Genomic DNA, 15,529 nt, shown 5'->3' on the forward strand with positions numbered 1-15,529 from the left:
TTAATTAAGCTGTGTCAACAGAAAAAAAGAAAGAAAAGAGATAGATGAAGAAGAGTAGTTAATAAATTTTCAATATGCGATTTATAATTATGTTTTCTAATTTATAAGCCTTTGTTATCTATGTTTTAAAATAGAAAATATGTTTATTCAATATTAGTTAATGTATTTCAAGTTTTAAAAGGCTTAATTATAAAAATGATATACAGAAAAAAAATTGATAGATAAAAAAGTAAGGAAATTACTAAAAAAGGAAAATAATAAGTAATGGATGAAAAGATAAAAGAGGAAAATGTGTCTAGTCTGTGATTTTATATATTAAAGTATTGAAAAAAGGAAATAGCTTTATGCATATAATATAATTTTATAATTCACTGTTCATTTAATAATTTTTAAAAAATTGAAAAAATTACAATTAACTAGAATTGAGAGCAAATATCTGATTTTGATTGAGAATTGTTATAAGTTAAGTACCTGGTAATGGCTAATATAGAAAGATATAAAACAAATATACATAAAAATTGACAAAGGGATAGATTGAATTCAGCTAAAATAGACATATTTTTTTTTTCATATAGAAAAGAAAAAATGCAGATTTTGTTTTGTTAAATTTGAGAATGAAGAAAATTTGTATGACAAATAGTAGGAAAAAAAGCTGAGCTGAATTTGATTAATATACCTGTTATGACTACTGCAATAGTATGGGTAAATGATTGGCAGTGGTGGTGTGATTGATGATATTTAAGCCTGATTCCTAACCCATTTTGGCATATTTGATCACTTATGGATGTCCATTTAATCAGCCAATGTAAATAAAAAGGATAATGAAAAGTGATGATGGATATAGACAAGACACAATAATTTTAATCGTCCTGATCATTCATGACTCGGACTTCTTTTCAACTGAGTTTTACTGTGTGTATTACTATGTGTTTCTTTATTCTACATTGGCTAGAGGTATACTGGGGGAGGGTTGAGATGTCACAAAACATATTTAACCCCGACGCATTTTTGCGTCTGTCCCAAGTCAGGAGCCTCTGGCCTTTGTTAGTCTTGTATGTTTTTTAATTTTAGTTCATTTATATGTTTTGGAGTTTAGTGTGACGTCCATTTTCACTGAACTAGTACACAAATTTTATTTAGAGGCCAGCTGAGGACAACCTCCGGGTGTGGGATTTTCTTGCTGCATTGAAGACCCATTGGTGGCCTTCAGCTGCTTTCTGCTCTTTGTTCGGGTTGTTGTCTCTTTGACATATTCCCCATTTCCATTCTCAATTTTATGAAAAAGTATTTGCTACTAGACATTAAGCAAATGGCAATTAATCAATTATTATTTTTTATGCCCCATTTATGGGCATTATGTTTTTCAGACTGTGTGTCCGTTCGTTCCTTCGTCCGTCTGTCCCACTTCAGGTTAATGTTTTTCAGGTTAAAGTTTTGGTCAAGGTAGTTTTTGATGAAGTTGAAGTCCAATCAACTTGAAACTTAGTACACATGTTCCCTATTATATGATCTTTCTAATTTTAATGCCAAATTAGAGTTTTTACCCCAATTTCACAGTCCACTGAACATAGAAAATGATAGTGCGAGTGGGGCATCCGTGTACTATGGACACATTCTTGTTTTTTGAAAGATTGAAAGGACTTTATTGAATTAATGACTATAAATTGCTACAGTGACTTCACCTAGATGAAAAACCCAGAAAGCTTATCATGCTTATGGACAAAGATTATTGCTACTCTTCATCTCAAAGTCAACAGTGAGGTCTTAAACATGTCCTTCAGCCAGCATTCTTTTAGAGGACTTCCTTTTGAATAAAGGAATACATCTTCCTCATGCAAAGCTATGACTTCCTTGTCTGGATTTGGCTATGATTTAGGTCCTTTTTGGTTTTATAGCATGTATAGGTCTTCATCAATTGTATTAGGTTTTATTAATATTTGATTTTTCAAATATTTTGGCTTCTAGCTTCACCAAAGAGACATTGATTGTCGAAATGCACATCTGGTGCAGTAGAATTAGTACTGTTATGCTATTTTAGTTAGAAACAAAATTACCAAACTCCAAGGAAAATTCAAAACGGAAAATCCTTTATCAAATGACAAAATCAAAAGCTCAAACGAATGGAAAACAACTGTCATATTCCTGACTTGGTACAGGCATTTCCTAATGTAGAAAATGGTGGATTAAACCTAGTATTATAGCTAGCTAAACCTCTCAGTTGTAAGACAGTCATATAGAATTCCATTATATTGACAACAATGTGTGAGCAAAACAAATAGATAAAAAGTTATAGGTAAAAATGTCAAAAATTGGGGTACAGCAATCAAATTCACTATAGCTAATGTTGATTTTGCCAATCTTAGGCAATTCACTCCTGCCAATCTTAGGCAACCCACTCCTGCCAATCCTAGGCAACTCACACCTGCCAATCTAAGCTAACCTTCTTCTGCCAATCTTAGGCAACACAATCCTGCCTACTCAAATGGATATCGGATATTGTAATATTATTGACTTCAAAAGTTTAACGCATTTTTTCAAGGTATCATACAATACAAGTCTTCCAATGAAAGAAAAGAAATGACACTTCGTAGACACAGGGGTCGCAGGGATCACCACAGAAAAAGTTGGAAGATGTAGCTTATAAAATGAATTTTAATGCTTGAAAAATATTTATAAGTTTTCTATCTGTTGCAATACTCTTAAAAAAACCATATATATAAATATTAAATATTAAAATTTGATTTTAGTCTTTCAAACTTACACTGTCAGCTTAAGAATTATTTTCCAATTATCTCATTTAACTGTTTAATCTGTAGATACAAGGGTTTTCTCTGATAAAAATCAAGGATGTTTATGGAAATTCAAGGGTGGTGCTACCAATTCATGGGTAGAGAAACACCGTCATTTGATAGTCTGTGGTCATCTCTGGGGTCATTTTGTGTTCATTCTCACTGTAGACAGATGAAAATAACTTCTGTGGAGTCATCTATGTTCGTGGGTACCAAATTTCATGGATTGAGGAAAAATTTAAATATACGGACGTGGATATTTAATTTCGTGGTTTTACCAAAGTCTGCATATATGCCTAAAGATAATTTGTGGTTCACCTTCACCTAATGAAACCCATTAAAATCTGTATCCCACAAATCATTAATCTGCAGGTAATCCACCCTAATAGCTGTAGCGTAATTTCCTCCATTTTCTATGAGGTATGGTCCCATAAATTGTACTTGATTAATAAATCATGTGTTTGTTATTTTGACATTAATTATGATGTATAAAAGCAAAGTAATTAGGTTTCCAATAATTATTTTTTTCTGTTGTTCTAAATCATGAAAACTACAGTTTAAAAGGACAATATTAACGGATCTCTAGCTTATTTATTGTGGTAATTCAGAGATGTGAATTGCCAATACATATTGGATTCTGCCAGGAAACATCTAATCAAATAGACTACATTTTTATTTGTGTCTTTCACTGTGAATTAATTTCTACATTGTCCTAAAAAATCAGCTTGTTTTGCTTAAAATCGACAGGGTTGGGTTCTTATTTTTGTCTAAACTAATTTTATGTACTGTTGTATATGCTTATTATGGAATAAAGTAAAAATGTAAAAATATAAGGATTCAATTTGAAGCTTGTCTTTGTAAGTGGTTTGTTCAAGAAAATTTTTGTGATATTTTTTTGAAATATCAAGATATTCAGACATCTTATTCAAGAAATTATAACATGAAATAAGTGTCCTACACTCAGTTAATGATAAGGCCTGACAATCATAAAAAAAAATCAGATTTGGACATGAATAAAAGAAAGATTTTGGGTACATGTCATTGACTGTTTGGATGGGGTTTACAGAATAGAGAAAAGTAGGCAAAAAATTTAAGAATGGAGAATAATGAGGTACTAAAATATAAAGAAAAGAGATTAATGAGCAGAAGACATAAATAATAGAAAAAAATAGGACCATCCTTAACAAATTCTTTGTTTAATGTTGCCTACCCATGCCTTGTGGGATTGGGTAGGTAGGTAGGTAGGGAATTTATTTTTTTGGCCAACAGCATAAGTTACATGTTTTAGACAAGAAATGACATTAGAGCATGAAAAAAACTTTAAAAAAAACAACATTGAAATGATTTGTGTCATACAATTTTCGGGTAGGCTGCTTTTTAGGTGGGTAGGTAGGCAACCTCAAACAATCTTAATTTTAAATTTGGCCTAGCCTAAAAAATTAGAGAAAATGGAAATGAAAGACTCAAGTCAATGAGACAACACAATGACACCAAAAAATTTAAAAAAAATATCTTAGTGGTCAAAGTACCAGCTTAAAATATGACAAGCCGCTATGCAGTATCATGCCAGTATGTCGAGGTCCGAAAGGCCCAATGTCTAGAAAATGTGTGAATTCATTAAACAGAAACTGTGAAAGGCCTACATCAAAAACACAAGGGGCCTTGGTGGCCGAGAGGTCTTAAGTAGCCGAACTACTGCATCACTAGCCTGTCAACACTGAGGTTGTGAGTTCGAATCTCACACGGGGCAGGTGTGATCGACTCCAATCTTAATTGACTAGGATTGGTAGTTTTCCTACCAAAGGTCAGAGGTTCTCTCCAGACACTCTGACTTCCTCCACCAATATAAACTGACGGCCTCGGAAATTTCTAAAAGTGCTGAAAGTGACTTTCAATCAATCAGTCAAAAGAACAATATGATTTGCCAAAGATAATCCACTGAAATGTTTATCCAATTATTTATCAGCACTAAGCAATGAAGGACATAAAGAAGTCTGACAAGATATAATGTTTTCTCAAATACTAACAGACACATTAATTTTTTATACCCTATGGAATAATTACCCTTTGCCAGATTTAGCACTTTTTTCGTTTTAGGTTTTAAACTTTTCTACTGATTTTCTCTTCATGTGTTTTTATTTGAGTGTGCGTCACTGGTTAGTCATGTGTAGATGAAGCGTGTGTCTGGCGCCTTGTATCCTTTATGACTATTTTTACGCAATGTCAACAATCATATCTAACGAAGAATTTTTCTGTTTATTTTTTAGCACCAAGCAATGAAAAGACACAATGAAGCCTGGCGGGATAGTCTCAGATATAGACGACCAGACCTTGACAGGATGTCGGGAATCAGGCGCATAACAATAAATAATAATCCTATGTTAGGTGATCAGGGAGCAACATATCTGGCTGAGGCTCTCAAGGATGACCTCTGGTTGAAAGGTAAAATATGAGACATTGATTTTTATCAAGAAATTCATTGACAGCATAATAATAAGGAGATGTGTTTATGATTGCCAATGAGATAACTATACAAAAAGACCCGAGGACAAAAATGTGAACAATTACAAGCCACTGCAATGTATGATCTTCTGCATTGAGCTAAACCCATACCATATAGAAAGATACAAAATTCCACAACTTGACAAAATATGAAACAATACAAAATAGAAAACCAATAAGTTGTATAACAGCTTAACAAATTAAAAGAACAAACCTTAAAAAGTCAGATATTATCATCGATTTTAAGACTACTTGATAACATAATTTCCGGAACTGTTTTTTCCAAATTATTCAAAATTGAAGACTGCAAGTGTTTTTAACTTCCAAGTATCTGTAAATAGTTGAATTAAGGAAGTTTACTTTCTAAAAAGATATAAAGAAGTTTACTTTCTAAAAAGTTATAAATACTGACATGTACATACAAATTCTTCTACTATTTTAACTAAAAATTGGTTTTTAATCGGATTTTCGAGGGAAAAATCGGTTATCGATTTGGGGATGTACGGTGGGCGGGCAGCTGCCAAACAGTGTCGGTTCATTATCATGAAAACACTTTGACGAAATTTTTTCAAATTTAGGTATGTTGTTTCCTGTGACTTAATAAAGGTCAAGTTCAATTTTCAGGATTTTAGCTTTACTTGTTGTTGAGTTATATCCCTTTCCAATAGTCAAAAGTGGTACTTATTATGTGATTGAGTTATTTCCCTTTGAACAGAAATTCTTAATTATATATATATAAAGTTTGATTACACTTACAGATAAGTTTTATAGATTTTTAAAAGACATTGTATTAATGATAAATGACATTTTGGATTTTTTTTTCTTCTTTTCTTTGGTAAATTGTTTGAAGAATTTTGTGGTAGGTTTGTTTGTTATTCTGTATAAACTAATTTTCTGAATGCTATATATATTTAGATTTTGTTTATGCCAGTTTAAGCTAGAATATTGAAATTTAAAGTTAAAATATCATGGCTTTTTGCATGACAGTTTTTTTTTACTATTTTTTTGTGATTTCTGTAAATAACAAAAAAGATTAGTAAAATAAGATGTACAAGTAAGTCAACATGGAAGAATTCATCAGAAGCTTTATATAGGTCATAGCCCTTGAATTTTTATTCTCAGTGGAGCCTCTAGTTTTAATATTTACTTTTGCTTTCCTAACAATTTTATGACTGTATTTGATTAGTAGAGAAAATTATTCTTACTTTAATATTAACTTTTTTGTAGCATTAGACATGCAAGGATGTGGTATATCTACAACAGGGGCCAAGTCGTTGCTGGATGTATTGAAATACAACACAACCGTGGTAGTCTTGGATGTGAGACGGAATCCATTGATAGGTATAATATACTTTTGATACTGTGGATTCATAATTATTTGTGGGAGTAACAATTTTTGTTGAATTTGTGGGAAAAGCTAAACCAAGAATTTAACGAAAAATACAAAGTTCCAATACAATCATTGCAGAATTTGTAAAAGCTAATAAAGTAAGTATCCACAAAAACGCAAACAACGAAATTTGGTATCAATTAAAATAAATGAATCCACGGTACACTAGCTCTCACGCATCGAAAATACAAATTTCATATACAAAACTTGTCAAAACCATGAAATCATAAGCTTTTCTCAATCCACAAAAATTGTTACCATGGAAAATAAATGAATCAATGGTATAAATATGTTTTTGTTTATATGCCGGTTGTAAGTAATACATTTATTTCTATAATTTGATAGTATTGAACATGTATAAGTTCAAAAAATAAAAATATTTCCATGTTTCGTAAAACATGTAGGAGACATGGAGTACACAACAATGAGGCAGCACCCTAAAGACACAAAAAAACAAGACATTTAGAGATGTTAGTATTCATTTTAAAAACTCCATTATTATTTTAAAAACTTCAAAAAATTCGTTTTATGATTTTTTGTCTATCATTGAACATAGAAGTAAACAGTAAGGAGACCGCAATTAAAAAAAAAAGAAAATGAAAAAAAGTTATTTTCATGGAATTATTATGCCCTGTTTTAATACAATAGTAGAAGGGCAGTATGATTTCTGGTCTGCTCCGCTGTATATTTGTCCAGCCATCAATCCTGTTTCTGGTTAGAAGGTTTTGATTCGTGATAGTTTTAGATACGTCAACTTTAAGCTTAGTACACATGTTAATTATAAAGTTATCTGTTCAATATATATTCCAATTTAGGGTTTCCACCCAGGTTTTGCAGTTCATTTTAGATGGAAATCTGATAATGTGAGCAGGGCATGCTGTCATATGGACACATATACTTGTTTTATATTATGTTATTTCATGGCATATCAATGATAAAATTGAGAATGGAAACAGGGAATGTGTCAAAGAGACAACAACCCGACCAAGGAGCAAAAAAAACGCCCAAGGCCACCAATGGGTCTTCAACACAACGAGAAAATCCTGCACCCAGAGGCGGCTTCAGCTGGCTCCTAAACAATAATCTATACTAGTTCAGCTATTGGATGTCACACTAAACTCTGAAACATATAAATAAATCAAAATTAAAAGAACATACAAGACTAACAAAGACCAGAGGTTCCCGACAGGCGCAAAAATGTGGCAGGGTTAAACATGTTTTGTGAGATCACAACCTCCCCCTATACCACGAACATGATTGAACTATATAATCCTGTAGGTAAATCAAAATACTCCAAATTCAATTTTTATGCCCCACTAAGGAGCATTATGTTTTTCGGTCTGTGCTTCTGTTCGTTTGTTCGTCTGTTCGTCCATTCAATCGTTCGTCCATCTGTCCCACTTCAGGTTAAAGGTTTTGGTAAAAGTTTTTGGTCAAGGTAGTTTTTGATGAAGTTGAAGTCAAATCAACTTGAAACTTAGTACACATATATGCATGTTTCCTATGATATAATCTTTCTAATTTAATGCCAAATTAGAGTTTTGACCCCAATTTCACAGTCTACTGAACATAGAAAATGATAGTGCGAGTGGGGCATCCATGTACATCTTATATAATGAAATTGTGACAGGTTATGATGTAATAATGAAAGTCATAGACTATAAAATCTAGTAGGAAGATCATAATACTCAAAAATCACTTAATTCTTATAGCTATCTCCATCCCTGATATATTGCATATTGGGAGTTTATTAAATGTTGTCGCATTGACAGAATGATGCATTGTTATTCATTGGGGACCCTCTCGTAATACAAAAGTTTTTGTTTCGAATGAATGCTGTTTCATATGATATTACGGTTGTAATCTTTTGTTGATATGCTCAGTTTGAATAAAAACACAAGTTTCTATTACTTAAGGTGGTACATAACACTACAGGGGGATAACTCTGTAAAAATCAGCTGAACGTTTTAATCACATTCTATTGTTAAGGAAATATTAAGCTTCTCAATGATCAAAATTAGTGTTTGGGCCAGACTTAAAAATATTTCTGTTTGCCCAAACCCTACCCACCAGTCTCAGGTGAGGGTAGGTAGGTAGGGAAATTTTTTTTTTTGACTTTTAGAGAAAAATAGGGGGAAAATTATTTTACCTTGTAAACAACTTTTAAAATGAAAGACTATTATAGAGATTTGTATAAATTGTCAGACACATATATGCCAGGATCTATATGTACTATAAAGATCTTTTCTGTTAAGTTTTTTTCCAGCATTCCACCTCAATGTTCACACTTTTTTCTGAATGTTTACATTGTAAATACAGACAAACATTTTAAATGAGTTTATACTCAGTACTACAGAGGAAAATATTTCCCTGAAATAAGAAAAGAAATCACTGATAAAATCACACCAGCAAAATGGAACTGCACCTTCACGAACAAAACTGCGATAGTACAATTGCTTATAGACTGTTCAAAATATAAGGAGCTGTGATAACTGAAAAATTCCAGGAAAATATTGAAAGCAAAACCAGAAATACATTGTATGTTATTCCAAATGCATATAGAAAGATTGAAAATTATGGACAACAAATAGCAAGACATATATTGCATATACGTATATACATATAAATATATCTCAAAATGGAAGAAATGACAAACAAATGAAAATAGTGATTATCATAAGTGACATATACCGGTATATACCGACACAGAGTCTGTCATATAACAATTGTAAGAAATGTAAAGAAGCTCTGGACACATACTAAAAGCTATGAAAATGAAATAAGATAATTAATAAAAAGGTCCCTGTAAATATGCCATGCAAGATACTTTTATTGTTTTATACTTATATGTGCTATACATATGTTGGAAAAAACGTTTTTGTTTTATTCTTTAAAATTTTAAAGTTAAGGAAAAACTACATATATATTTGGGGGTCTCCTAATTAAAGGAGGCTCATGCTAAGAAGAAGAAGTTTATTTGAATACAAAATTCAAATACAAAACACTGTTGACAGAACTTCTGTCAGAATAATATCATTTTAATCAAATTTTAATGCCGAATCAAATTCCTGAACAACTTGGATTGGTTCCTCAAAATCGGGCTCAACTGAGTGTCCCGATCGGTCAGAGACAGTCGCACAAATTTCATCAGTTTTCCGTAGCATAAAATCGTCATCACACACTTTATCAAACACCTCTTTCCATGTTTTTGCGTTTTCAAAACGATAGAATTTGTTGGAAACTACGGGTTTTGATTTTAATCCAACGTTTATTTGTACTAGACAGTAAAACATATTGTTTTTTATCCATATCAATTGGAGGCTTTAATACATAACACAAATTGTCCTGTGATGAAGCGCGGTCAGATCTGATCAGGTTTATATTCTATGCAACAAACTCAAGACTGATGCGGATACGACAAAACTCCGCAAAAAAAAAAACCGCGAATTTTGAATAAAAAAAGATTTCGACTCGGCTGCTTTTTTATGGGTCGGTCGGGTTAGGGCAAACCAACCTATTCTTTTTTATGGCCTTGTCAAACTGCTCTATATCCAATGAAATTTTTCCGATAAAGTGTGTGGTTCAAGTTTTTTGAATTTTTTATATTTTTGTCAAAGGGTCAAAGTAAATATTTTGGCCCTGAAACAAAAATGTTTACAGGTTAACCACAAATTTAAGTGTTCAACAAAAAGAGAAATTTCCATAAATTAATATGGCCACTGATTCTAAAAATAGATTTGAAATGCTTGATTTGATATATTATGTAAGTGATTGCATCTATACGTGGTCACATATTATAAGAGGACTATTCCGTTTGATTTTGGGGTCACCATAGCAAAGGACTAGGTCATAGCTACTAAAATAGACTGAAATTTGTGCTGAAAATCGGTTTTGGTTTGCTATATCAAATACTTAAGTATTGCTACATATGAGATTGCAACTTTTTTGTTATTTTTATTTTGAAGTTACTAGGTTTTAGGTCATAAGAAAAGGAAATAGAAAAAACTATGCTATCAGGTCATTACAAACTTTTGCCTTCTATATGAGTGGTGAAGAGTATGTGAGCTTGCTCACTAAAAGTTATTATTCCCCTGCTTTAGAAAAGTGGGGGTATACTGTTTTACTTCTGTCTGTCCGTCCGTCCATCCGTCAGTCCGTCCGTCCGTCCCATGAATATTTTTTGTCGCATCTTTCTCAGGAACTACATTACAAGGATTTCTGAAATTTTGTTTCAGGGTTTATATGAGTCAGCTATACCGTGTGATGCGTTTTCAGATTCATCACTCGACAACTTCCTGTTTACCTTATACTTTAAGCGGGCGGGGGTATCATTAGTAGCTCACAGATTCACTTGTTTCATTTTATCAAAAACAAGCACACAGACTTATAAAATGTTTTTCTTTGAATTACAGTAGTTTACATCTTTCCTTCAAAATACCATCACAATCATATAGAATTTCTATAAGCTCTTGATTTTTAACTGCTTTTTATTGGAAAACCCATTATTGTCCTATAGAATTTCGTAAGAGCTGTAATTTCCCTCAATTTCTTCAATTTCACAGCTTGAATTGAAGACTTGAAATCCAATAGTAATATTAAGCATTCCGGGAAGACATTTATTTTAAATATTTTGACATGGCTATTAAATTGTTTCTCTGATTTCAAATGAAATGATAACATGCTGATAGCTTAAGTGTCTGATATTTTTACAACTAGTCACAATTGAGCATCAAAACATTATAGAAATTCTTTCAAAATGATTTTTAGATATTTTGATATGGCTATTAAATTGTTTCTCTGATTTCTAATGACATATAATTTTACAACTAGTCACAATTGAGCATCAAAACATTATAGAAAATTCTTTCAATAGGTTATAAGGTGGATCATCGGTATATATATCCTCAGATAGATTTTTTTCCAAAATGTAAATTTTACCATCCATTTTTCAAAAATATAATTTTAAGTATGGGTCACCGTGCTATTTTTCAGGCTACAAGTTGTGCAATAATTGGCGAAATTTGTATAGATTATACATTAAATCAACATTTTTATAAATAAAAAGAAATTTATGCGATAGAAATTTGAAATAAAATATGAGGAGATAGGTTTTATAATATGCTTTAAGGAAATAAAAAAAAAAATTGGTGTCACTGAACTTGTTTTCTTGCAACAAGTAAAAAATGTAAATTTCTTTAACAGTCTTTATAAAAGATTTACTGTTTGGGTTATCTCCCCTAAAATGTTAAAAATTAAAATATAACCACTGCATCACAATAGATGTTCATTATCAAGTACTTTTTGAAGCAAATAATAAGTTTGATAATAAATATGAACATTTTGATAATTTTGAATTGAGTATCATGTTTTTGCCAAAGTCGTGACAGTTTGAAAGTCAATGTGAACTTGGTGTATAATGCTTCTCCCATTTCAATTAAATTAAAGAGCTTGATATTTGACAACCATTGATTGTTCTGCGTTGACAATGTTTCAGTGCACATAACCTTGTATAGAATACAGTTTGGTTTCAAGAAATGTTATTCGGTTGTCATGTTTAAATTTAAAAAAAACTCTTATCTTTTAATTTGGTATGCCATTATCTTCAATTAATAGACAGACATACATGATATGAAAATACCATTTAAGATTTCATTACAGGTAAGCTTTATGTCGTACACTGAATCAAGAAGTTTGATATATATAAATAAGAAGATGTGGTATGAGTGCCATTGAGATAACTCTCCATCCAAGTCACAATGTATAAAAAGTAAACAATTATAGGTCAAAGTACGGCCTTCAACACAGGAGCCTTGGCTCACAGAACAGCAAGCTATAAAGGGCCCTGAAATGACGAGTGTAAAACAATTCAAATAGGAAAACCAACGGTCTAATCTATATAAAAAACGAGAAACACTTATGAACCACACCAACAAACGACATCCACTGAACAACAGGCTCCTGACTTAGGACAGGTGCATACAAATGCAGCAGGTTTAAACGTTTTAACAGGCACCAACCCTTCACCCTAACCTGAAACAGTAGTATAACATGACAACATAAAAAGACACAGTTTTCATCTTGATACAGGGTAATTGATAATCCAATCAGATTGAAATACAAATCCTGTGCCTAAGCTTTGCTTACAAGGATCTGACAACACTCTCTTTTACTTTCTGTTCTAGTAATTATTACATCAGCCAATGAAATTTCAGCCTTCAAATTTTGGAAAGTATGTATTCATCTGACAAAACCAGAGGTTCACGAAAGGTCTTTTAAAAACTGAAAGTAGGATGAACGTTTTCAGATCCTTGAAAACAAAGCTTGGACATAGGATCTGTATTTTGATCAGATTGTTGATAATTTAAGAATCTGCTTAAATTTTGGTAATGACCTTTATATACTATATTTTAGTCTTCTATGAAAAGAAAAGTGGGTGATATTGGGCAAAATATTTTACCCTGTATCGTAGGAAAAAACCCAAGGAGTCCAAAAATCTGACAAAATTCCATAAACCTGACCTGAGTTTATCCTTAATACTATACAATAATAATAGTTTAGTACTGTGTATCTATTAATTAGAATTATTCACTCAATGTTTTGTCATCAGTTTCTGATGTGTGGACATTTCATGAAAGAATGGTAGAAAATGCTTGATATTGAAAATTAAGATTGCTAGATTTTTTTTTAATCTTTTACTCTTAACTCAGTAACAGAGGTGATGTACAAAATCTGAACTTCAAAATTAAATGATGTTTGAAATATTGAATTATATTTAATTACTTGTTATTTCAGACCGAGAAGTTGTACATGCCATCATGGAACAGTTAATGATCAACAGTAATGGTCAAGACACTGAGGTTAGATATTTAAACTTATCGTTATTATCTGAGTTATCTCCCCTGATGTTGCAAAGAATCAAATACTGAATCATTTTGAATCAAACAAAAAATATTGTGTATTTGTAAAAGCAGTTAAAATATTAAGATAATCACATAATTACATTACATAAAGTCTGACAAATGAATTTCATTCCTATCTAAATTTTGCACATTTCATTGAATATATAGACTTTTTGTTTTGTACTATTTTACATTCCAAGTTTAGCGGAAAACCTCAAATACTCCTGGTAAATATAATCTGTGCAAGATCCCACATGGTGAGTCAAGGTCATTCAAAACCCCCTAGAACTTGCCTGCATTACTTAAGGATAGTATTTTAGTATGAAACAAAATTCAAAGATGTGATAAAACTTAAAACATGAACTGATTCTTCACCCACATTTGAATATGAAATAAAAAGCAGAAAAATGTTAAGTGAACAAAACCACATATTCAACAAGAAGAAAATAGGAGCAAAAGGATAGAAAAAAAATACAGGATAGAACATTTTTTTTTTTTAAGAACTAAACCTAAAACAGGCTCATTGTAAACTGCATAAAAACAATCTGACAAGATTTTCTGTCTGAGATTTGGTACACAAAAACCAAAAGGTCCAAAATAAGTCAAGATGGTATATGTATGTCACCTTCCGACAAATCTCCCTCAAAAGTTGCAAATAACAAATATTAAATGTTTTTATTAGAATTTACAAACCAATAAACAATATATATAATATGATATATGTAGGAAAAATCTGGCCTTTTTGTCCAAAGATCAAATGAAGATTACAAAGTCCAAACTGAAATCTGTGCAGTTGTATAATCTGCTGAAATTTTTTTTTATTTAATCAACAATGTAATAGTATTCAAGAAATATTACAATAAATCTATCTCCAACATATTTGTATGTATCTGATATATTAGTTCTATTTAAGCAGACAGATTTGTAATTATCCCAGTGTCTGGCATGGCTTATATATATAGATTTATATGCCTTGAGCTCCAGAAAAATACATATTATGTGATGCTGTAAGAAGTTATAGACCACCAAAGTTGCTTAAGTGTGCAAAGATAATTAAATACATTTCTCTAATTCTTAACCGATTTACCCCTTTCTGCACCCATTGTATAAAAAAAAATTTAATCAACGTGTGGTTCGTTTGATCTCAGTTCTTCATTGGTCAAAATTTCAATTATGAAGTTAAATTTTCTTGCTTTCATCTGAATTTCCTATTGTGACTTCATGAAAAAAGTTGACCATGTCTAATTGCATCATATAGAAAGAACATTTTTTTTTGCAGATAGTTCGAAAAGAAGAACTACGATTGTCGATATATACATTGTAATCTAAATATCATTAGAGAAATAGATTCCACCACCAAACGTCGTGCAATACAATATTTATTCACTGTAGACAGTTAAATTTTAGATATTTAAAATGCTCAGCGAGCACCACTTTTTAAATTTTAAAATTTAACTGTCTTGAGTGGAGAAATATCGTATCACACTTGACGTTGTGGTAGAATCTATATAAGGGTCCCCAAGTACATTACAATTTAAAATTACATAGTATCATACTATTGTAGATTCATTAATATTCGTTGGATACCAATTTTCTTGAATTTCGTGGTTACCCAGGAACCACGAATTCCAATGTCTAACGAATTACAAATTTTCTATAGGAATTTATGCATACTTTGGCAAAACCACGAAATCCAATATCCACAAAAATGCAAGTTTTCCTCAATCCACGAAAATTGGTACCCACGAAAATAAATGAATCCACAGTATTGTAGATTCATTAATAATTGTGGGGTACCAGTTTTTGTGGGTTTTGTGGTTAGAGGGAAATCACAAATTTAAATACGTGAGAAATTTTTAGTCACTTTGATAGGAACAAATGATGAAACCAAGAAATAAGGTTCCATCAAAAAAGCAAATTTTGTCTCCAACCTCGAAAAAGGAGAAGGT

General features: G+C 31.5%; 2 protein-coding genes across 4 annotated transcripts in view; both read left to right on the forward strand.

Annotated features, from left to right (window-relative positions):
- LOC127721268 (zinc finger protein 227-like) overlaps positions 1-15,529 on the forward strand; it is a 171,121-nt gene that overhangs the window by 91,486 nt on the left and 64,106 nt on the right. The gene's annotated exons all lie outside the window — the stretch shown is intronic.
- The window catches only part of LOC127721256 (centrosomal protein of 78 kDa-like), a 137,417-nt gene that overhangs the window by 47,254 nt on the left and 74,634 nt on the right, over positions 1-15,529 (forward strand). For all 3 annotated transcript variants that reach the window (XR_007991096.1, XR_007991095.1, XM_052227931.1), the window contains exons 7-9: positions 5,057-5,231; positions 6,519-6,632; positions 13,474-13,538. Coding sequence is in view for 1 of the 3 variants with exons in the window: in XM_052227931.1 (XP_052083891.1) it covers positions 5,057-5,231; positions 6,519-6,632; positions 13,474-13,538 (354 nt within the window). In the remaining 2 variants the exon portion in view is untranslated. The remainder of the gene's footprint in view (positions 1-5,056; positions 5,232-6,518; positions 6,633-13,473; positions 13,539-15,529) is intronic.

This window comes from Mytilus californianus, unplaced genomic scaffold (assembly GCF_021869535.1).
Source record: "Mytilus californianus isolate M0D057914Y unplaced genomic scaffold, xbMytCali1.0.p SCAF_12, whole genome shotgun sequence".
Taxonomy (NCBI): domain Eukaryota; kingdom Metazoa; phylum Mollusca; class Bivalvia; order Mytilida; family Mytilidae; genus Mytilus; species Mytilus californianus.